This window comes from Tamandua tetradactyla, chromosome 20 (genome assembly GCF_023851605.1).
Source record: "Tamandua tetradactyla isolate mTamTet1 chromosome 20, mTamTet1.pri, whole genome shotgun sequence".
NCBI lineage: Eukaryota > Metazoa > Chordata > Mammalia > Pilosa > Myrmecophagidae > Tamandua > Tamandua tetradactyla.
In genome coordinates, this window is record NC_135346.1 from 13,014,749 (window position 1) to 13,040,438 (window position 25,690).

At 39.0% G+C, this 25,690-nt stretch overlaps 1 protein-coding gene across 4 annotated transcripts in view; it reads right to left on the bottom strand.

Moving 5' to 3' along the window:
- VDAC1 (voltage dependent anion channel 1) overlaps nt 1-25,690 on the bottom strand; it is a 48,825-nt gene that overhangs the window by 7,730 nt on the left and 15,405 nt on the right. For all 4 annotated transcript variants that reach the window (XM_077138437.1, XM_077138438.1, XM_077138435.1 and 1 more), the window contains exons 4-6: nt 24,572-24,724; nt 24,430-24,482; nt 615-842 (exon numbers count right to left, since the gene is read on the bottom strand). In XM_077138437.1, coding sequence (XP_076994552.1) covers nt 615-842; nt 24,430-24,482; nt 24,572-24,724 — 434 coding nt within the window. The remainder of the gene's footprint in view (nt 1-614; nt 843-24,429; nt 24,483-24,571; nt 24,725-25,690) is intronic.

Here is a 25,690-nt window from a genome sequence, read left to right on the forward strand (position 1 = left end):
GTATCACAGGCTAATTCCTCATATCTCTGGGATTTCTATGAATGAAATTTTGTTACCCTTTAACCTAAATCATTACTCTGCCTCTCAAATTCAGTAACAAGAGGCTCCCTCAAAACCTAACCTGTAAATTTTTCTCTTCTGTTTATCCTGTTCTCAAGTAGTGAATAAACTTTTAAATGTTCCACCACGTAGAACAGCCACTTTGTTTTTAGCTGAGATTATCATCTCCTAATTTATCTATAATGCCTGCAGTTCATTAAGTCCAGCAAGCTATCCTCAGGCATTTTGTTAACTAAAATAGAAAGGCTCCCCAGTGGCCAGAAAGCTGTAAGGAAAGGACTCTGCTCTAGGCTGACACCACACCTTTGCTACATTGAATAGGTAGGTCATCCTGCATGTATCAATGGCAATACTTACTGCTCACAGACTAGAAAGAACCTAAGCAGGACACTTTAAGAGATGGATAAATGGGAAACAGAAAAATACAAACAGGCCATTGGGCTCATCTGACACCAACAAACTCATTTCACAGTTATTAAAAATTGATAAATTAGTAAAATAAAATGAAAGGCAATTCCTCTAACATACACACTCACATCCACACATACACTTACACATTAGTGTGAAGCTGGAATTCATCAGTCTTGTAGCCAACTGCAAAATTGCTCTGTGTCACTCGTGACTTTGCAGTCTCAAAATTCATCTGGTAGCCAGCCAGCCAGCCCTCGTAACCCAGCACCAGCGCGCCCCGGATTGAGGGCCCAGCGATGTCAAAATCCACGTCGCAGCCCAGGTTGATGTGCTCCCGCTTGTACCCAGTCTTGATTTTAGCATTTTTTTTCCTGAGAAAAAAGAAATCATATTAAAACCAGAAACCAACACACCTTGGCACACTCATGTCAAGACACGCTTTTTTTTTTTTAATAACAGTTTAAATACACCAGGAGGGGACAAAGTCAGGGGCCCCTGCTCTCCCATAAATAGCTCCCATGTCCACAATGGGCAAGGCACAACCTCTCTTCAAATGGAATCCAACTTGCAGATATGCCACAATAATAAAGTGAGAACACAGGCAAGAAAAACTGGAAAAATAAGTGCTAAGATTTCTGGTTTATTTCTTTATCATATTCTCCCTATGCTTAAAGAGGCAGCCTATAATAGAGTAGAGCAGACATTTATTGGGTAATTATAAAATTACAAAAGAGATGCATCTTTGTTGTTTTCCAAATCTGGGAAAAGATGGATCTGCCATGAAGGCAGCAAGGTAAACAGCAGCTTTTAAGGAAATGATCATCTTCTTACTTTGTATCTCATCTCCTAAATAAAGAAACAAAAACTAGATGTCTTCCAAGTTGTGCTGGTTGGAAAGGAAGCATGTCCCCTAAGAAAAGTCATGTTTTAATATAAATCCCATTTCATAAAGGTAGAATAATCCCTATTCAATACTGTATATTTGAAACTGTAATGAGATCATCTCCCTGGTTGATGTGATTTAGTCAAGAGTGGTTGTTAAGCTGGATTAGGTGACGACATGTCTCCATCCATTTGAGTGGGTCCTGATTAGTTTCTGAAGTCCTATAAAAGAGGAAACATTTTGGTGAGAGAGATTCAGAGAGAGCAGAATGATGTAGCCATGAGATGCAGAGAGTCCATGAGCCAGCAACCTTTGGAGAGGAAGAAGGAAAACGCCTCCCGGGGAGCTTCATGAAACCAGAAGCCAGGAGAGAAAACTAGCAGAGAAAACTAGCCGTGTTCACCATGTGCCCTTCCAGCTGAGACAGAAACTGTGACTGTGTTCACCATGTGCCATCTCACTTGAGAGAGAAACCCTGAACTTCATCGGCCTTCTTGAACCAAGGTATCTTTCCCTGGATGCCTTTGATTGGACATTTTTTTAGACTTGTTTTAATTGGGACATTTTCTCAGCCTTAGAACTATAAACCAACAACTCATTAAATTCCCCCTTTTTAAAAGCCATTCCATTTCTGGTATATTGCATTCCAGCAGCTAACAAACTAGAACACAAGTGAATACAATAGTGAGATGGCTTTTAACTAGGAATTCATGAGATCCCAGAGAGTATGCCATATTCCAAAGAACTGTGCCCTACTGCTTTGTAGTCAGGAGGCCGGGAACACCTACTGACCCAACAAGAGGCCTCAGCCTCTGATCCCAGACTTGATAATATGACCAGTTCAGCGCCTCCCTTGCCCGCCACGCACGATGAGCATGCTCAGGAGGATGGGTGACTCGTATCACCCACAAAGATAGTATCACCCCGTGAAACATAAACAGTAAACACTGAAGAACAAGATCACATCTAGCTAATACAATCTGGATCATTTTCACCTGATTGTGCCTGTCATTCAGCCACAAGCGTGACAGCAACCTGCATTCTCAGCAAAAGTCCCCAAGAGGAACCAGATCTGCTCAGAGGCCCAAGGACCAGACAGCCCAGTCAAGCCTAAGCCCAGCACCCAGCTTGTGGGCTTTAAATACCATTCCCACCTAGAAGGAACCAGTGCTCCTTAAAGAAATAGCTGATTACAGATCCGAGGCAGGAAATGAACAAGATGAGTCTGAAATGACCTGTCAAAGCTGTCAAAGCCTACCGACTAATCTGAAACGATTCCCAGCAACTTCAAAGGTGGGCAATGCAAGCATCAATGAAAGATACTGGCAAAGAATGGAAACATTTCAAATGTTTTTAAATCCATAATTTCATAACACTAAAAACACAAACACACACACTTGTCATCTTTAGGGACTAGAGAACAATTACTTTGAAAATAGTCCATAAAAGAAGGAACCAAACATTTGTCCATCTCTCCCATACTAATCATACCTTGAGGTTAACAAATGGTTGACAAAGAAAAGTTCCAGCTCATAAATGGAGAAATAATGATAAAATTGGAATTATCACCATTTTGCAATGCCTAATGAATTAATGTATCATGAATGGCAGTGACATCATAACAACAGACAGCTAGGCCTGTACATGCATTCCAGTGGAATATACAGCACCATCTATAAGGTGTTTTAGCACACCCGGCCCTAATAGGACCTAAATGTAATGCAGTTTCTTGACTTACCAATTCACAGGAAATACAGGGGACAGAGGAACAAGTTAAATGACACCACAGAGATGCAATCAGCAAATCTGTCTCTGCACGACAAAAGATACAGTTTCTTCAACAAGTAAATTGCAAGAGGAAGGAGAGACTGTGGGATGATGGCAGAACAGGAAGCTCCAGAAATGAATGCCTCCACCTGATCATCCATTAAATAGGCAAAAACTGTATGAATCAACTATTTAAAAACTGTGGATTCCAGTAGAACATGGCACAGCATCCAGGAAAGAGAGGGAGGAAGAGGCTGGTAAATTACATTAAATACTAGTTAACTCTTCTCTCACCACCAGCAGTTACCAGTGCCAATCCCCCACTGTGGCAGCAGTGGGGACCAGCTACTGGCACAGCTTGCTGGTGATAGAAAGGAACAAAAAGTCCAGTTTCCCACGAGCCAGGGAGGACACAGGCTGACTGCTGGTCTCAGCTTTTGATTCAGATCAGTGGGGGTCGACTCTGAGGGTGGCTATTGTACCAGCCTGCCCTTGACAAAGGTGGCGAGGAGACTTGAAGATTGTACAACTTACTCGAAGCTGCAGCGGATAGTGAAGTTCTGCATTTCAAGTGAAGGAAATACAGCTTTGGGGAGCTGTGGAAGAAGATTCGGTGTCCTTTCTGGACTGTCCCTCATCCCCACTCCACAGCAGTTTGAGCCAGCCAGTGCTCCCTCTGTGGGTCCCTGGCCTTGTTCTGGATTGGGAAATTCCCCTCTGTTGTGCTCCCTTCCCAAAATTTGCCTTCCAGGAAAAGCAGCTTGCAACAAGGAAAGCAGTGTTAAAGAAACAACTGAGGCACATAGCCTGGGGCAAAGGCTTACCTGCTTTCAGTCCAACAGTGCAATACCAGGGAGAAGGTTTGTCTCCCGGGAATTAGAGGGGTCATTCAAACCACTGTAAACAGGGGAACTCCTAAGACACTAGCAAGCACACAACCAAGAGAAGACAAAGGCCCAGAAAAGAAATGGGGGACACTGGACTTTGAAATTGCCTTGAGTGAGGAATTCTAATAGACGGGCTCAAGAAAATCTCTGTCATAGCACTAGCTCTGTCATTTTACAAGCTCAAAAAACAGACATTTCAGAGAATAAATCTCCGAGCTAACATTTTAAAATATTAAAAAGTACAATATGGGTGGTACAATGGTGGCACAATGGCAGAGTTCTCGCCTGTCAAGCTGGAGACCTGGGTTTGATTCCCAGTGCCTGCCCATGTGGGGGAAAAAAAAAGTATAGCATGCAACAAAAGATTACAGAACACACACAAAATGGCAGCCCATCCTAAGGAAGAGGATAAAAATTCAGAAAACATCAATGCAGGGAAGACTGTGGACTACCAAAGAGCTTTTCTTCAACATATTCAAGGAAATGAAGGAAAACACAGAGAGAGAAATAAAAGATATCATGAAACTGAATGAACAATAGGAGACTCTCAATAAAGAGACAGAAATTTTATAAAGGAATCAAAGAGAACTACTAGAGTTGAAAACCCAATAAATGAAATAAAAAATTCCCAGGAGGGTTTCAATAGCAGACTGGAGATGGCAGAAGAAAGTATCAGTAAACTCGAAAGCAAGACAATTCAAATGAATCAGGCTGATAAACAGGAAGAATAAAGAATTATAAAAAGCAAAAAGCTTAAGAGACCTCTGGGGTGCCAACAAGCATATCAATATATACATTATGGGAATTCCAGAAGAAGAAAGAAAGGGGCAAAAGGAATATTTAAAGAAATAGTGGAAAAGGATAAGGAGGGTTCTGAAATTTGCAAGAGAAAAACACGTCATGTACAAGGGATTCTCAATTAGTTTATAGGTTGACTTCTCCTTAGAAACCATGGGGGCAAGAAAGCAGTGGGTTAAAATACTTACAGTGCTGAAAGAAAACAATTGCCAACCAAGAATTTTATATCCACTGAGACCTGTTTTCAAAATGAGGGAGAGATTAAGACATGCCAGTTTCATTGCATTGTATCTTTTGGTATGTAACTTCAATTCCTACTTCCTACAGGGCTAACACAAAATGCATTTAAAGTAATGATACATATATACTTTTGGACATACAATGTACCAAGATATAATTTATAACAAGTATAAAAAACAAATGGGGAGATGCAGGAGTGAAGGAATAGTGTATATATGTATGCAACTGAAATCAAGTTGGAATCAAATCAAATATGATTGTTATATATTTAGGATTTTTAATTTTTACCCCACGGTAACTACAAGAAAAATACATGAAAAACATAAAGATAGAAATGAGAAGGGACACAATATGGTGCCATTTAAAAATTTTTTTAAATATGAAAGTAGGCCTCACAAGAATCAAGGGTCAGAAAAGTTACAAGATTAACAAAATGGCAAGAAAATCCTACATTATCAGTAGGATTAATTGCAAATGGACTTAATTGTAAATGGATTAAACTCTCCAAAGACTTGCAGAATGGAGAAAAAGCATGACCTAACTATAGTGTCTACAAGAGACTAAATTAAAAAACCCAAGTACACTGAAAGTGAAAGGGTGGGAAAAAAAATGTATCCTGCAAGTAGTAACCAAAAGAGAACTGGAGTAGGTATACTAATATCAGATAGACTTTAAGCGAAAAACAGTTTTGAGAGACAAAGACAGTCATTATATACTGATAAGGGAGTCAATTCAACACGATGACATAACAATTATAAATATATATGCACCTAACATCAGAGCCCCAAGATATATGCAATAAATACTGACAGATTCGAAGGGAGAAATTGACAGTTCTACACTAACAGAAGCAAACCTTAAAAGATCAGTCTTAACAATAGGAAGAACATCTAGACAGAAGATCAATAAATAAATACAACCCTGAACAATACTCTCAAACAAGTAGACCTAACAGACACAAACAGAAGTAAAACACCTCACACAGAATATACATACTTCTCAAGTGTACATGGTTTACTCTCCAGGATAAACTTTATCTTAGGTCACAAGTCTCACTCAATAAACTCAAAGAATACTGAAATCATTCAATGTATCTTCTCTAAAGCTAGAAATTAATAACAGAAGGAGAAATATATTCATCTCACAAATATGTGGAAATTGAACAGCATACTTTTGAACAACCAATGGGTTAAAGAGGAAATCACAAGGGAAATTAAGTAATATCCTGAAACAAATGAAAATGAAAAACAACATACCAAAACTTACGGGAAGCAACAAATGCAGTGCTGTTATTAAAGCTCTAAATGCTTACAATAAAAAGAAGAAAAATTTTAAATCAGAAACTTAACCTCAAAACTGAAGAAACAGAAAAAGAAGAGCACACTAAATGCAGAGTGAGCAGAAAGAGGGAAATAACAAAGAATCGAGTGGAAATAAATGAAATAAAGAAAAAGAAAGCAATAGAGAAAATTTTTTTTAAAAAGTTGGTTCTTCAAAAAGATCACCAAATTGACAAACCTTTAGGACACAAACTACTAAATAAGAAATGAAAAGGGGGGCATTACTATCAAGCCTACTGAAGTAAAAAGGATTATTAGAGAATATTATGAACAGTAATATATATATATATCATATAATAATATGTACCCAACAAATTAGATAACCCAGATGAAATGGAAAAATTCCTAGAAACACACAAATATCTACACCGACTCAAGAAGAAATAGAAGATCTTGACAAACCAATCACAAGTAAAAGATTGAATCAGTCATCAAAAACTTCCCACCAAAAGAAAAGCTCAGGACCAGATGGCTTCACAGGGGAATCTTACCAAACATCCCAAGAATTGACACCAATCATGCTCAACCTCATCCAAAAAATTAAAGAGTAAGGAACACTCCCAAATTCACCCTCCTAGGCCAAAATTACCCTCAGATGAAGATACTACAAGAAAAGAAAATTAGAAAACACTATCTCTACTGAATATAGATGCAAAAATCCTCAACAAAGTACCAGCAAACCAAATTCAACAGCACATTAAAAGAATTATACACCATGATCAAATGGGATTTATCCCAGGTATGCAAGGGCAGTTCAACACAAGAAAATCAATTAACTAAATGAAGGGAATTAAAAAAAACAAAAACATATGATCATCTCAATTTGACAAAATCAAGCACCTTTCTTGAAAAAAAAATTAGAAAAACAGAAATAAAAGTAAACCTCCTCAATAAATAAAAGGTATATATGAAAAACCCACAGCTAATATCATACTTAATGGTGAAAGCTGAAAGGTTTCCTTATAAGACCAGGAATAAGATAATGATACCCACTGTCACCACTGTTATTCAACATTGTACTGGAAGTTCTAGCCAGAGCAATTAGGCAAGAAAAATAAATAAATGACAGCAAACTGGAAAGGAAGAAGTAAAAACTGTCATTATTTGCAGATGACAGGATCCTATGTAAAAGAAGAAGTAAAAACTGTCACTATTTGCAGATGGCAGGATCCTATGTAAAAGAAGAAGTAAAAACCGTCACTATTTGCAGATGACATGATCCTATACACAGAAAATCATGAAAAATCCACAACAAAGTTCCTAGAGCTAATAAATAAGAACAGCAAAGTACCAGGGTACAAGATCAACTCCCCAAAATCAGCAGTGTGTCTACACACTTGTAACAAACAATCAGAAGAAGAAATCAAGAAAAAAAAACCATTTACAATAGCAACTAAAAGAACCAAACATCATGGTATGTATAATCGTTTTTTTTTTTCTCTGTTATTGTTTTCTTTCTTTTTCTGTGGTCTTTTTATTTCTTTTCTGAATTGATGCAAATGTTCTAAGAAATGATGAATATGCAACTATGTGATGATATTGAGAATTACTGATTATATATGTAGAATGGAATGATATGCTAATGTTTTTGTTTGTTCTTAATTTTTTTAATTAATAAATGAATAAATTAAAAAAAAAAAAAAAAGAACCAAACATCTAGGATATCTAGCCAAGGGTGTAAAAGATTGTATACAAAAAGGTAGAAAATATTGCTAAGAAAAACCAAAGAAGACCAAAATAAATTAGAAGCACATTCTGTGTTCAAGGACCAGGAGTATAAATATTGGTAAGATGTCAATTCTACCCAAAAAAATTTATATATTTAACATAATCCCAATCAAAATTCCAACAACCTTCTTTGCAGGAATGGAAAAGGCAATCATCACATTATGTGGAATGGTAGGGGCCCAAGTAGCCAAAGCCATCTGGAAGAGGAGTGAAGGTAGAGGACTCACACTTTCTGATCTTAAAACTTATTACAAGGTCACAGTAATCAAAGCACATTGGTACTGGCCCAAGCGCACACATGTACCCCAACAGAAATGAATCGAGAGCTCAGAGATCCACCTTCATATATATTTACAGCCAACTGATTTCTGACAAGGGGACAAAGACAACTCAATTGGGAATGAATAGTCTCTTCAATACATGGTGCTGGGAAAACTGGATCTCTACTTGCAAAAGAATAAAGGTGGACTCCTACCTCGTACCACATAAGAAAGCAACTCAAAATGGAGCAAAGACCTAAGTACAAGAGCTGGAAACTCCTGGAAGTAAATGTAAGGAAGCATCATTACTACTTTGTTTCTGTAGACATTAAACCCAAAGCACAAACAACAACAGAAATAGAAGATAAATAGGACCTGATCAAAATAAAAAAACTTTTATGCCTCAAAGGACTTTATCATGAAAATAAAACAACAATCTGAACACAAAATGGGAGAATATATTGGAAACCATATCGAATAAGGGTTTAATATCCAGAATATATAAAGACATTCTTCAACTCAACAGCAAAAAGACAAACAACCCAACTTAAAAATGGGCAAAACACTTGAATAGACATTTCTCTAAGACAACATTCAAAACCCACAAAAAAGCACATGAAAAGATAGGCATCAGGGAAATGCATATCTAAAGCACAATGAGATACCATTTCACAGTCACTATAATGACTACGATTTAAAAAATGGAAAATCACAACTGTTGGAGAAGATGCCGAGCATCAGGAACACTCATTCACTGCTGGGAGGAAGGTAAAATGGTGCAGACACTGTGGAAGATGGTTTGACATTTCCTCAGAAAGTTAAGTATAGAAATACCACATGACTCAACAATCCCACTTCTAGGTAAATATCCAAAAGAACTCACTTAAAGTAGGGACCGGGACGCATATTTTCACACCGATGTTCACAGCAGCATTATTCACAACTGTGAAAAGTTGTGACCAATGAATGGATAAACAAAAAGTTTAACCAATGAATGGATAAACAAAATGCAAACACAAGCAATGGAATATGATCCAGCACAAGGGAAGAACGAAGTTCTGTTACATGCAACAACACAGATGAACATTAAGGACATAATACCAAGTGAAATAAGTCAGACACAAAAGGACAAAAATTGCATGATCTCCCTGACATGAACTAATTAGAATAAACAAGTTCATAGAGTCAGAATCTAGAATATAGTTTACCAGAGGCCAGGTGGGGGGAAGGAATAGGGAGTTAAGGCTTACAATGTATAGTTCTGGGTGGGCCACGGTGGCTCTGCAGGGAAGTTCTCACCTGCCATGCCGCCTGCCCATGCAAAAAAATAGAAAAATCTAGAGTTTTTATTTGAGATGACGGCAAAGTTTTGGTAATAGATGGTAGCACACCACTGTCAGCAGTACTAACATTGTTGAATTATATGTTTGAATGTGCTTCAGAGGGAAATTTTAGGTTGTGTATCTTCCTAGAACAATTTTTTTTTTCAACCATGGAACTATACAACACAGTGAACCATAAGTTAAATCATGGACACTAGTTAACAGTACAACTATGAAAATGTACTTTCACCAACTGTAACAAATATGTCACATCACTGTTCTGTAAAACCCACAATTTCTGTAATTTTTGATTTTGTAAAAAAATCATGACACAAACATGGAGTTCTGAAGAGGCTGAACATTTGACACTCATTATTAGAGAATAATTTTTTTCAATGTGATAATGGTTTTATAGCTATACCTTCTTTAAAAAGGAATCTCATTTAAAGATACATACATATTAAAATATTTATAAATTAAATATCTACTATTTACTTCAAAATAATTCAGGAGAGGGGAAAGGGGGAGTATAAATGCATAAACAGAACAAGATTAGCCATTCATTGATAACTACTAAAGTAGGTGACGGCAACATGATGTGGGTTCTACATACTTTCGTATGTTTGAAATTTTCACCATAAAAAGGTAAAGGCTCAACTTTCCAAGTACTCAGTGAGATTAGGCTTTCAGAGGTCACAGTTGAAGATGAAGTCAATGCCCTTTCCAAGTGACAATAAAACTTGCACCTTGGGGCCTCAATTTTGTTCAAGTTGCTTCTGCGCATTTTGGCAATAGGTCTGATCATTTACAGTGCCTCCAGCACTGTCTCACTGGATCCTGGCCGGGTACCCAGGAGCATGGGGCAGTGCCGGGGCACGGATGCAGGTTTCTCCCCAGGTTTCTGCTTTTCGTAATGCAGTACAATGTGTATTTGGAGCCTTTCCTCTTTTAGATATTATTGGGGGTTTTTAAAAGCCACTTAAAGAGCAGTGCTGATCTGACAAGCACTTGAGAGAGGCAAGCCTCTGATTTGTGGTTAACAAGCTGGCTTTACGTGTGGTGAGACACTCAGCATGGGGGCTGGTCCTGGACAAGCACTGCAGCCTTGTCCAATGTGGCCTATATCCAGCTCATTCCAGGAGCCAACACACGTTCCCAGGCCATTCCCCTCGGCCGCCTTGGTGAGTCAGCTTCCACTGCCCATCTCCCTCAACACTCATCAAAACTCTCCTCAAACGCCCCGTAGCAAAGAGCACTCCTAGTGCCCACAATTGTGGTTTCTAAACATCCTCCAGTGAAAGGAACCAGGACTCTTTGGACAAATGGCCACTACCAGGACAGGGGAAGGGAAGTACAAGATGGGCCTAGTATAGCTTCTGAAACCACAAATAAGAAAATTCTCAAAAGATGATGGGGGGAGGTGTTGGGGCTTGTCAAAAGCACATAGGGGGCGGGCCACGGTGGCTCAGCAGGTAACAGTGCTTGCCTGTCATGCCCGAGGACCCAGGTTCGATTCCAGGTGCCTCCTGCCCATGTAAAAAAAAAAAAAAAAAGCACATAGGATGCCAAGTGGAGAAGCTCCTAATAACCATCTCTGGGACAATCTGAGCAATAAAATAAATAATGAGAGTAGGAGTATAGCTCATAGAATAAAATATCTTTGATCCCATACTGATACTAATAATCTATTAAATAAATAGAGAAGGGACAGATCTTCCATACATAGGATCCCAATTAATAAATGCAGAAGAAATGATGCGAATAGAAAACTCACCCTTTATCATGCACTGATGGTTCCTGTTGCAGGAAAGAACCATCAACACACGCCAGTACTTGTGACCCAAAGTACGATGAGAAATGAAATATTTGCCAAGTCTCAAAGTGTCTCCCCACAAGATACTTATTACTTAAAACAGAAAAGCAGTAGCTTCACAGTGGAGAAGCCCAACTGCGGCAGCTCACCCAGTGACCAGCGAGGCAGGCTGGCACACACTGCCCGAAACCCTGTACCAAGAGGCAGGCAGCACCACTTCTGTGGCTGCCAAAACCCATGACCTGAATCCAGTCGTGAGGAAACATCAGAGAATGGAAGGACATTCCACAAAATAATTGGCTGCTACTCGTCAAAAGAGTTACAATCATGAAAGATAAAGAGACGGAGGACACGGCCTGGACAAGAGGAGACAAAGGCGACCTGACAAATAAACGCAACAAAGGCCCTGGACTGCATCAAGAGCCAGAAATAAGGGATCAGTGAGACAAGAGATTCGTCAACAGTATTATTTCAAAATTAATTTCCTGGTTTTGATCATTATGTTATAGTCATGCAAGACGTTAACATCAGGGGAACCCGGGTACTCTGTGCACAGGGGTACTCTATGTGCTATTTCTTCAACTTTTAATTATTTCAAAATAAAAAGTTAAACTAAAACAAAACTTTCCTTTCGACTTCCTGGAAGATGGCGGCTTAGTAAGACGCGCGGATCTTAGTTTCTTCTCCAGGACACCTACTAGGGGAGTAGAAACGATACAGAAAGCGCCCAAAGCCACAACAGAGATAAAAAAGACAGCGTACCCCATCCTGGAACGGCTGGCTGGCTGATAGAAGCAGCTCGGGTGAGATCGCCGAGACGCGCGGGCCTTACCGAGCGGGGTGGCAAGCGGCCGGAGTTACTCCCTTCCCCCTTCCCGGGCCGGCTGGGAGAATTGGAGAGGTGGTCCCCTGAAACCAAGGCGGCTGGCGCCCACACCACGCACAGCCCCCAGACCAACTGAGAGAATTGGATCAGAAACCCCCAGGCCCCGGAGAACGGTGACGGGTGCGGGAGGCCCCTTCCAAACCCGTGACTCCCGGGGAACGTGCACTCTCTCGGGCGGGCCGCTGCCGCTGGCGCCCTCCCGCCACGCTTGTTGCCCAGGGCCGACTAGGAAATTCGGACAGGCTCTTTCCCTGGCTGCGGCGACCAGCAACCCTCCCTGCGTTCGGACCCCGGGCCGGCTCAAGTCGCTTCAGCTAGCGAACCCCCAGGACGGCGAGAGTTTTCCAAAGTTTAAGGTCCCACAGCACCTTTTACTGGTGGGACCCGCAGACAAACGTGTGCCACGAGCACCACCTACTGGGCAGGATAAGAAAAACAGAACCCAGAGATTTCACAAAAAAATCTTCCAAACTTTTGGATCCAATACCCAGGGAAATCTGTCTAAATGCGCAGACGCCAACAGAAGATAACGGATCACGCTCAAATAATTGAAAATATGGCCCAGTCAAAGGAACAAACCAATAGTTCAAATGAGATACAGGAGCTGAGACAACTAATGCTAAATATACGAACAGAAATGGAAAACCTCTTCAAAAACGAAATCGATAAATTGAGGGAGGACATGAAGAAGACATGGGCTGAACATAAAGAAGAAATAGAAAAACTGAAAAAACAAATCACAGAACTTATGGAAGTGAAGGACAAAGTAGAAAAGATAGAAAAAACAATGGATACCTACAATGATAGATTCAAAGAGACAGAAGATAGAATTAGTGATTTGGAGGATGGAACATCTGAATTCCAAACAGAAACAGAAACTATCGGGAAAAGAATGGAAAAATTTGAACAGGGTATCAGGGAACTCAAGGACAATATGAACCGCACAAATATACGTGTTGTGGGTGTCCCAGAAGGAGAAGAGAAGGGAAAAGGAGGAGAAAAACTAATGGAAGAAATTTTCACTGAAAATTTCCCAACTCTTATGAAAGACCTAAAATTACAGATCCAAGAAGTGCAGCGCACCCGAAAGAGATTAGGCCCAAATAGGCGTTCTCCAAGACACTTACTAGTTAGAATGTCAGAGGTCAAAGAGAAAGAGAGGATCTTGAAAGCAGCAAGAGAAAAACAATCCATCACATACAAGGGAAACCCAATAAGACTATGTGTAGATTTCTCAGCAGAAACCATGGAGGCTAGAAGACAGTGGGATGATATATTTAAATTACTAAAAGAGAAAAACTGCCAACCAAGACTCCTATATCCAGGAAAATTGTCCTTCAAAAATGAGGGAGAAATTAAAACATTTATAGACAAAAAGTCACTGAGAGAATTTGTGACCAAGAGACCAGCTCTGCAAGAAATACTAAAGGGAGCACTAGAGTCAGATACAAAAAGACAGAAGAGAGAGGTATGGAGAAGAGTGTAGAAAGAAGGAAAGTCAGATATGATATATATATAATACAAAAGGCAAAATGGCAGAGGAAAATATTATCCAAACAGTAATAACACTAAATGTCAATGGACTGAATTCCCCAATCAAAAGACATAGACTGGCAGAATGGATTAAAAAACAGGATCCTTCTATATGCTGTCTACAGGAAACACATCTTAGACCCAAAGATAAACATAGGTTGAAAGTGAAAGGTTGGGAAAAGATATTTCATGCAAATAACAACCAGAAAATAGCAGGAGTGGCTATACTAATATCCAACAAGTTAGACTTCAAATGTAAAACAGTTAAAAGAGACAAAGAAGGACACTATATACTAATAAAAGGAACAATTAAACAAGAAGACATAACAATCATAAATATTTATGCACCAAACCAGAATGCCCCAAAATACGTGAGGAATACACTGCAAACACTGAAAAGGGAAATAGACACATATACCATAATAGTTGGAGACTTCAATTCCCCACTCTCATCAATGGACAGAACATCTAGACAGAGGATCAATAAAGAAATAGAGAATCTGAATATTACCATAAATGAGCTAGACTTAACAGACATTTATAGGACATTACATCCCACAACAGCAGGATAAACCTTTTTCTCAAGTGCTCATGGATCATTCTCAAAGATAGACCATATGCTGGGTCACAAAGCAAGTCTTAACAAATTTAAAAAGATTGAAATCATACACAACACTTTCTCGGATCATAAAGGAATGAAGTTGGAAATCAATAATAGGCAGAATGCCAGAAAATTCACAAATACCTGGAGGCTCAACAACACACTCTTAAACAATGAGTGGGTCAAAGAAGAAATTGCAAGAGAAATTAGTAAATACCTCGAGGCAAATGAAAATGAAAACACAACATTTCAAAACTTATGGGACGCAGCAAAGGCAGTGCTAAGAGGGAAATTTATTGCCCTAAATGCCTATATCAGAAAAGAAGAAAAGGCAAAAATGCAGGAATTAACTGTTCAATTGGAAGAACTGGAGAAAGAACAGCAAACTAATCCCAAAGCAAGCAAAAGGAAAGAAATAACAAAGATTAGAGCACAAATAAATGAAATTGAAAACATGAAAACAATAGAGAAAATCAATAAGGCCAGAAGTTGGTTCTATGAGAAAATCAATAAGATTGATGGGCCCTTAGCAAGATTGACAAAAAGAAGAAGAGAGAGGATGCAAATAAATAAGATCAGAAATGGAAGAGGAGACATAACTACTGACCTCACAGAAATAAAGGAGGTAATAACAGGATACTATGAACAACTTTACGCTAATAAATACAACAATTTAGAGGAAATGGACGGGTTCCTGGAAAGACATGAACAACCAACTTTGACTCAAGAAGACATAGATGACCTCAACAAACCAATCACAAGTAAAGAAATTGAATTAGTCATTCAAAAGCTTCCTAAAAAGAAAAGTCCAGGACCAGATGGCTTCACATGTGAATTCTACCAAACGTTCCAGAAAGAATTAGTACCAATTCTCTTCAAACTCTTCAAAAAAATCGAAGTGGAGGGAAAACTACCTAATTCATTCTATGAAGCCAACATCACCCTCATACCAAAACCAGGCAAAGATATTACAAAAAAAGAAAACTACAGACCAATCTCTCTAATGAATACAGATGCAAAAATCCTCAATAAAATTCTAGCAAATCGTATCCAACAACACATTAAAAGAATTATACATCATGACCAAGTAGGATTCATCCCAGGTATGCAAGGATGGTTCAACATAAGAAAATCAATTAATGTAATACACCATATCAACAAATCAAAGCAGAAAAATCACATGATCATCTCAATTGATGCAGAGAAGGCATTCGACAAGATTCAACATCCTTTCCTGTTGAAAACACTTCAAAAGACAGGAATACAAGGGAACTTCCTTAAAATGATAGAGGGAATATATGAAAAACCCACAGCTAATATCATCCTCAATGGGGAAAAATTGAAAACTTTCCCCCTAAGATCAGGAACAAGACAAGGATGTCCACTATCACCACTATTATTCAACATTGTGTTGGAGGTTCTAGCCAGAGCAATTAGACAAGAAAAAGAAATACAAGGCATCAAAATTGGAAAGGAAGAAGTAAAACTATCACTGTTTGCAGACGATATGATACTATATGTCGAAAACCCAGAAAAATCCACAACAAAACTACTAGAGCTAATAAATGAGTACAGCAAAGTAGCAGGTTACAAGATCAACATTCAAAAATCTGTAGCATTTCTATACACTAGTAATGAACAAGCTGAGGGGGAAATCAAGAAACGAATCCCATTTACAATTGCAACTAAAAGAATAAAATACCTAGGAATAAATTTAACTAAAGAGACAAAAAACCTATATAAAGAAAACTACAAAAAACTGCTAAAAGAAATCACAGAAGACCTAAATAGATGGAAGGGCATACTGTGTTCATGGATTGGAAGACTAAATATAGTTAAGATGTCAATCCTACCTAAATTGATTTACAGATTCAATGCAATACCAATCAAAATCCCAACAACTTATTTTTCAGAAATAGAAAAACCAATAAGCAAATTTATCTGGAAGGGCAGGGTGCCCCGAATTGCTAAAAACATCTTGAGGAAAAAAAACGAAGCTGGAGGTCTCGCGCTGCCTGACTTTAAGGCATATTATGAAGCCACAGTGGTCAAAACAGCATGGTATTGGCATAAAGATAGATATATCGACCAATGGAATCGAATAGAGTGCTCAGATATAGACCCTCTCATCTATGGACATTTGATCTTTGATAAGGCAGTCAAGCCAACTCACCTGGGACAGAGCAGTCTCTTCAATAAATGGTGCCTAGAGAACTGGATATCCATATGCAAAAGAATGAAAGAAGACCCATCTCTCACACCCTATACAAAAGTTAACTCAAAATGGATCAAAGATCTAAACATTAGGTCTAAGACCATAAAACAGTTAGAGGAAAATGTTGGGAGATATCTTATGGATCTTACAACTGCAGGCGGTTTTATGGACCTTAAACCTAAAGCAAGAGCACTGAAGAAGGAAATAAATAAATGGGAACTCCTCAAAATTAAACACTTTTGTGCATCAAAGAACTTCATCAAGAAAGTAGAAAGACAGCCTTCACAATGGGAGACAATATTTGGAAATGATATATCAGATAAAGGTCTAGTATCCAGAATTTATAAAGAGATTGTTCATCTCAACAACAAAAAGACAGCCAACCCAATTACAAAATGGGAAAAAGACTTGAACAGACACCTCTCAGAAGAGGAAATACGGATGGCCAAGAGGCACATGAAGAGATGCTCAATGTCCCTGGCCATTAGAGAAATGCAAATCAAAACCACAATGAGATATCATCTCACACCCACCAGAATGGCCATTATCAACAAAACAGAAAATGACAAGTGCTGGAGAGGATGCGGAGAAAGAGGCACACTTATCCACTGTTGGTGGGAATGTCAAAGGGTGCAACCACTGTGGAAGGCAGTTTGGCGGTTCCTCAAAAAGCTGAATATAGAATTGCCATACGACCCAGCAATACCATTGCTGGGTATCTACTCAAAGGACTTAAGGGCAAAGACACAAACGGACATTTGCACACCAATGTTTATAGCAGCGTTATTTACAATTGCAAAGAGATGGAAACAGCCAAAATCTCCATCAACAGAAGAGTGGCTAAACAAACTGTGGTATATACATACAATGGAATATTATGCAGCTTTAAGACAAGATAAACTTATGAACCATGTAATAACATGGATGGACCTAGAGAATATTATGCTGAGTGAATCCAGCCAAAAACTAAAGGACAAATTCTGTATGGTCCCACTGATGTGAACAGACATTCGAGAATAAACTTGAAATATGTCATTGGTAACAGAGTTCAGCAGGAGTTAGAAACAGGGTAAGACAATGGGTAATTGAAGCTGAAGGGATACAGACTGTGCAACAGGACTAGATACAAAAACTCAAAAATGGACAGCACAATAATACCTAATTGTAAAGTAATCATGTCAAAACACTGAATGAAGCTGCATCTGAGCTATAGGTTTTTGTTTTGTTTTGTTTTGATTTTACTATTATTACTTTTATTTTTTTCTCTATATTAACATTCTATATCTTTTTCGGTTATGTTGCTAGTTCTTCTAAACCAATGCAAATGTACTAAGAAATGATGATCATGCATCTATGTGATGATGTTAAGAATTAATGATTGCATATGTAGAATGGTATGATCTCTAAATGTTGGGTTAATTTCTTTTTTTCCGTTAATTAAAAAAAAAAGAGAAGGGATAATTGGAGCTGAAGGGATACAGACTGTACAACGGGACTGGATATAAAAACTCAGAAATGGACAGCACAATACTACCCAATTGTAATGCAATTATGTTAAAACACTGAATGAAGCTGCATGTGAGGTATAGGTTTTTTGTTTTTGTTTTTTTTGTTTTTTTTTCTTTCTATTATTGTTTTAATTCTTATTCTGTTGTCTTTTTATTTCTTTTTCTAAATCGATGCAAATGTACTAAGAAATGATGAATATGCAACTATGTGATGTTATTAAGAATTACTGATTGTACATGTAGATTGGAATGATTTCTAATTGTTTTGTTAATTCTTTTTTTAATTAAAAAAAAAAAAACTTTCCTTTCAGGTTTATTACTGCCAGGCATGGCAACTTATGGGCAAACCAGCCAAAGTTAATGGGAAATCCTATAAAATTCCAAATCCTGCCATCTCAGGGCAGCGGGCCAAGCCCCAGGCCGCAGGTTCAAGCATGTGTGCACATCCTCCAGCCCCGCCCCATCAGAGGGTCTCTGGGTAACTTCCCCATCACAGCACGGTGCCAATGCCCCTGACGGCAGCAACTACAGCAGAGGCAACAGCAAGAGTGAAGTCCGCTCCTGGCCAGTGGTCTTCAGCTCATCCAAAACTGAGTTATACACAGACCATCCCCCTGTAGGGCAGGAACCCTGTTTGCTGGGTCCCTTGGGGTCACCCTCTACCCAGTCCCAGGCATGCATGCGGTGGCTGTCCCTCAATGAACATTTGTTGTGAAGGACTAAAAGGAAAGAGAGAGACACTAAGTTTATTTTTCAGAAACCTATAGCCTCAAGATAGTTCCTATGCCAGATAAGCCCTGAAACCAGATGTACCAGTCTCTCCAAAAGCATCAATCACTTGGATCCTCCTACTCCATAACACCAACACCCCATTTCAACATGAAGAAGTTAGAATGGCCATTGCCCTAATATCCCTAAAGAGTGGGAGAAGAGGCATATACAAAGCTATAGTGGTCAAAACAGTATGGTACTGGCATAAAGACAGACATACTGACCAACAGAATCGAATAGAATGTTCAGATATAGACCCTCTCATCTATGGACAACTGATCTTTGATAAGGCAGTCAAGGCAACTCACCTGGGACAGAACAGTCTCTTCAATAGATGGTACCTAGAGAACTGGATATCCATATGCAAAAGAATGAAAAAGGATCCATACCTCACACCCTATACAAAACTTAACTCAAAATCAATCAAAGACTAGTGTCCTAATATAACTTATGTAGATAGCTTGACTGAACACCATAAGTACTTGGAACTTTGGGTAGGACATGAGATTTTGTTGGTTTGTCCAGAGTGACGCCCCGATGAATCCCCGAGTGATTTGATCAGTGAGTGGAAAAGTATTTGCAATGTCCCCTTCAAGGAACGGTGAGAATGGGGAGAAATTCAACTTCCCCAAATTGAATTCTTGATATTCTCACAAGCAGTGTAGACAACCAAAGCTATAGACTGAGCCCCCAGTCTTGGGGTTTGTTCATATGAAACTTAACCCCACAAAGGATAGGTCAAGCCTACTTAAAATTAGGCCTAAGAGCCACCCCCAAGAGAGTCTCTTTTGTTGCTCAGATGTGGCCTCTCTCTTCAGCCAACACAACAAGCAAACTCACCACCCTCCCCCTGTCTACGTGGGACATGACTCCCAGGGATGCAGACCTTCCTGGCAACATGGGACAAAAATCCTAGAATGAGCTGAGATTCAGCATCAAGGGATTGAGAAAAACCCTAGAATGAGTTGAGACTCAGCATCAAGGGATTGAGAAAACCCTCTGGACCAAAAGGGGAAAGAGTGAAATGAGACAAAGTATCAATGGCTGAGAGATTACACAGTCAAGAGGTTATCCTGGAGGTTATTCTTACGCATTAAGTCAAGATGTAATGGAGAGGCTGGAGGGAACTGCCTGAAAATGTAGAGCTGTATTCCAGTAGCCATGTTTCTTGATGATGACTGAATTGATACAGCTTTCACAATGTGACTGTGTGATTGTGAAAACCTTGTGTCTGATGCTCCTTTTATCTACCTTGTCAACAGATGAGTAGAACATATGGAATAAAAATAAATAATGGGGGAACACATGTTAAAATAAATTTAGTTTGAAATGCTAGTGATCAATGAAAGAGAGGGGCAGGGGTATGGTATATATAAATTTTTTTCTGTTTTCATTTTATTTCTTTTTCTGAATAGATGCAAATGTTCCAAGAAATTATTACGATGACAAATATGCAACTCTGTGATGATATTATGAATTACTGATTATATATGTAGAACGGAATGATCAAAATAGGAATGCTTGTATTTGCTTTGTGTTTTTTGGTATTTAAAAAAATAAAATAATAAGAAAAAAATTTGATCAAAGACCTAAACATCAGCTCTAAGACCATAAAACTTTTAGAAGAAAATGTAGGGAAATATCTTATAACTCTTACAATAGGAGGCAAGTTCCTAGACCTTACACCCAAAGCAAGAGCACTGAAGAAAGAAAGAAATGGGAACTCCTCAAAATTAAACACTTTTATGCATCAAAGAACTTCACCAAGAAAGTAAAAAGACAGCCTACACAATGGGGGACAATATTTGGAAATGATATATCAGGTAAAGGTCTAGTATCCAGAACTTATAAAGAGATTGTTCAACTCAACAACAAAAAGACAGACAACCCAATTACAAAATGGGCAAAAGACAAGAACAGACACTTCTCAGAAGAGGTAATAAAAATGGCCAAAATGAAAAGATGCTCAACTTCCCTGGCTATCAGGGAAATGCAAATCAAAACCACAATGAGATGTCATCTCACACCCACCAGAATGGCCATTATCAATAAAACAGAAAATGATAAGTGCTGGAGAGGATGTGGAGAAAAAGGCACACTTATCCACTGTTGGTGGGAATGTGAAATGGTACAACCACTGTGGAAGGCAGTTTGGCGGTTCCTCAGGAAGCTAAGTATAGAATTGCCATATGACCCGGCAAAACCATTGCTAGGTATCTACTCAGAGGACATGAGGGCAAAGACACAAACGGACATTTGCACACCAATGTTTATAGCAGCATTATTCACAATTGCCAAGAGATGGAAACAGCAGAAATGTCCATCAATAGAGGAGTGGCTAAACAAGCTGTGGTATATACATACGATGGAATATTATGCAGCCGTAAGACAGAATAAAGTTATGAAGTGTGTAACAACACGGATGGACCTTAAGGATATTGTGCTGAGTGAGAGTACCCAGCAACAAAACGACAGATACTGTATGGTCTCACTGATATGAACTGACATTAGTGAATGAACTTGGAGAATTTCAGTTAAGAACAGAGACCATCAAGAGATAGAAATAAAGTAGATATTAGGTAATTGGAGGTGAAGAGATACATATTGTGCAAGGAGAATGATTGTAAAAATTCAGAAATGGGTAGCACAATTCTACCTAACTGTAATACAATAATGTTAGAACACTGAATGAAGCTGAATGTGAGAATGATAGAGGGAGGAGGGCTGGGGGCACAAAGGAAATCAGAAGGAAAGATATACAATAAAGACTGAGATGGTAATAATCTAGGAATGCCTAGAGTGTACAACGACAGTGACTTAATGTACAAACTAAAAAATGGTTTTGCATGAGGGAGAGCAAAGGAATGCCAATAGTGCAGGGTGTTGAAAATAGATGGTAATTCATATTTGAAAACTTTAACTTATGTGTGAGACTAAAGCAAAAGACACTTATTTGGTACAAAATTTATATTTTGACAAGTATATTTCCTAATATAACTTACATGGACAGCTTAATTGAACATGATAAGTACATGGAACCTTGAGTAGGGCATGAGATTTTGTAGGTTTATCCAGAGTGATGCCCTGATAAATCCCAGAGTGATTTGAGCAGTGAATAAAAAAGTATTTGCAAAGTTCCCTTGGGGGAATGGCGAGAAAGGGGGAAAACTCAACATCCCCAAGTGGAGAATTCCTGATATTCTTACAAGCAGTGGGGACAACCAAAGCAATAGGCCAAGCCCTAAATCTTGGGGTTTGTTCATATGAAACTTAACCCCTCAAAGGATAGGCTAAGCCAACTTAAAATTAGGCCTAAGAGTCACCCCTAGAGAACCTCTTTTGTTGCCCAGATGTCGCCTCTTTCAGCCAACACGACAAGCAAACTCACTGCCCTCCCCGTCTCTACATGCAACACGACTCCCAGGGGTGTGGACATTCCTGGCAACAGGACAGAAATCTTAGGATGAGCTGAGACTCAGCAGCAAGGCATTGAGAAAACCTTCTCGACCAAAAGGGGGAAGAGTGAAATGAGACAAAATAAAGTGTCAATGGCTGAGAGATTTCAAACAGAGTCGAGAGGTTATCCTGGATGTTATTCTTATGCATTATATAAATATCACCTTTTTAAGGTTGAGCTAAGGTGTAATAGAGAGGCTGGAGGGAACTGCCTGAAAATGTAGAGCTGTATTCCAGTAGCCATGCTTCTTGAAGATGATTGTATAATGATATAGCTTTCACAATGTGACTGTGTGATTGTGAAAACCTTGTGTCTAATGCTCCTTTTATCTACCTTATCAACAGATGAGTAAAACATATGGATTCAAAATAAATAAATAATAGGGGGAACAAATGTTAAAATAAATTTAGCAATTGAAATGCTGGTGATTGGGGAGGGGGAGGGGGAGGGGGAGGGGTACAGTGTGTACAAATTTTTTTTTTCTTCTTTATTTCATTTTCTGAATTGATGCAAATGTTCTGAGAGGTAATCATGGCAATGAATATACAACTATTGTGAAGATATTGTGAGTTATTGTTTATATACCAAGAATGGAATGATCATATGGTAAGAATGTTCGTGTTTGTATGTTGTTATGTTTAAAAAAAATTAACAAATTAAAAAAAAAGAATGGGAGAAGAATCAAAGGAAGAGGAAGAGTTGTATCAGAGAAGAAAGGATTTAGCAAATGAATATGACCACTGAATCACTATGCTGATATTTCTTTTTAGTCTCCAGTGTCTTAGAGTAGCTAGAAGGAAACAACCGAAATGGTGGAACTGTAACCCATACCATACTTTGAAATCTGTTCTAAAACTACTTGTTAAAAAGTACTCTAAAATTCATCACTTTTTTATATGTACTTTTTTATGTTTTCTTCACAATAAAAAATGTTTTAAAAAAAAAGAAAAAACACTGAAGTAGGAAAGTTGAAGTAAATATTTCAACTTCTCAACTGAAAGAAAAAGTCACTTTTCATTTGTTATTAAAGAATTTCTCTTATTAAAAAACATAAAAGGTAAGTGGGGGAAGGAAATAGTATGGAATAGCAAATAATGAAATTCAGTAAGCATCTTGATCCCATCGTCAGTATGCAAAACAACCTTACCCAAGTATAGGAGACCCTCACTCTGAGTGTGAAAAAACAAGTGTATTCTAGGAGAGAATGATGATTCCTTCTAGTCACTTTGAAAAACTTCCAGGAACCGAGGCAGAACAACACACCATGTTGCCTCCACTGTGCAAAAGCAACTGGGCCTAATCTTCTCACAGCCAGATGGGCTTGGGACAGAAAGTGAAGTCTCAGGGACCATCCTGCAGCTGAGTCCCCCCAGTCTGTTTCCCCAAACAGGAAGCTGAGGAAGGACCCTTCAAGCCTAAAAAATGGGGCTGCTAACACGGATCAGTTAGCTGCTGCTTCTAAATGTCACCTATGGCCCTGACCACTGAGGTGCCAGCAGTCTCGCTCACATGAGATGGAGCATTACTGGGTCAGAAACCCCACAGCTCCGTGGCTGAAACCAGCGGAGCACCAGTAGCCAGTGCAGAATCCCATAAAACACAGCTGAACACCAGTCCACACCCTCCTTTAGACAGGAAGCCCCTTGGGGGAAAGCATCTATGGCTGGGTCCCTAGAGGCCCCTGGATAGGAGGCGATCAAAGCACATTTGCTGAGTAAACTCCCATTCACGATTAATTAAGGAGAGCTCATCCTAGTAGTCTGTTGGTGGACGGATGCAGACAAGTCCAGGGACCATATAAAAAACAGAGACCCTGAATCTCCTGGTCTTGGAGGCTGCCTCTTTGGTGATGTCAGTTCCAACCCCAAACTCCAGCATCCCAACAAAGAGCTTCCACTGCATGCAACATCACAGAACATCCTTGCCAAGAAAACAGATGAGATTCTTACCCAGTGTTAGGTGAGAAGGATGAATCAAAGGTTAGCTTCAGTCCACGTGCGAGCTGAACAGAAAAGGAATTTGTCAATAGCTGTCGTCACAAGGCCAGTGGACGTGAATTAATAAAACTGTGTGTTTCGCAGTGGCCATTACCTGATCTTCCACAGTAATCTCGGTGCCTAGGGTGTTGTCAGTGTTCCATTTCTCTGTAAATGTCAGGCCATATTCAGTCCACCTGTACTTGGTTTCCAGACTGCCCGTCACTTTCGTGGTCTCAGTGTTGGCTGAACCTGAGCTCGTAAATTCCTTTAAAGGGGAGAGAAAGTTACAACCTGCACGCCAGCACTACACTTTGCATCACTCTACCCCTAAAAGGACTGTGTTCTCCCTTATGCAAGAGGTGAAGCCCCTTCTTGACCAAAAAGGAGAAGAGAGAAATGAGACAAAATAAGGTTTCAGTGACTGAGAGATTTCAGAGTCGAGAGGTTATCCTGGAGGTTATTCTTATGCATTATATAAATATCCCCTATTTAGTTTGTTGTGTATTGGAGTAGCTGGAGGAAAGTATCTGAAACTGTAGAGCTGTGTTCCAGTAGCCTTGATTCTTGAAGATGATTGCATAATGATATAGCTTTCACAATGTGACTGTCTGATTGTGAAAACCTTGTGTCTGATGCTCCTTTTCTCCAAGGTATGGACAGATGAATTTAAAAATATGGAATAAAAAATGAATAAATAATAGGGGGGATAAGGGGTAAAATAAACAGAGTAGACTGAAATACTAGTAGTCAATAAGAGGGAAGCGTAAGGGGTATGGGATGTATGAGTTTTTTCTTTTTATTTCTTTTTCTGGAGTGATGCAAATGTTCTAAAACTGATCACAGTGATGAATACACAACTATGTGATGATATTGTAGCCACTGATTGTACACCATGTATGGACTGTACGTGTGTGAAGAATTATTAATAAAAATACTTAAAAAAAAAAAAAGAGGTAAGGTCCTGAATGTGTGTGCAAAAAGCTAATTCTAATTTAAATATCAGATATTTAAAGTACAGATGGGGTAAGGAATTCCTTCTGAGGAGACAGCTTCCTTCTTCCCCTGAGACTCTTTAGTCTATAAGGAAAGACACCTCTCCCCTTCCGTTCCTGCCTCCAGCCTAGCACAGGGTAAAAAGCACTGAACTAAAGCAGAAAGCGCACTAATTAGTCCCAAAATGTCTTACTTTCAACAATTATAATCTAAAAGGGACCATTAAACTTTTTTTTTA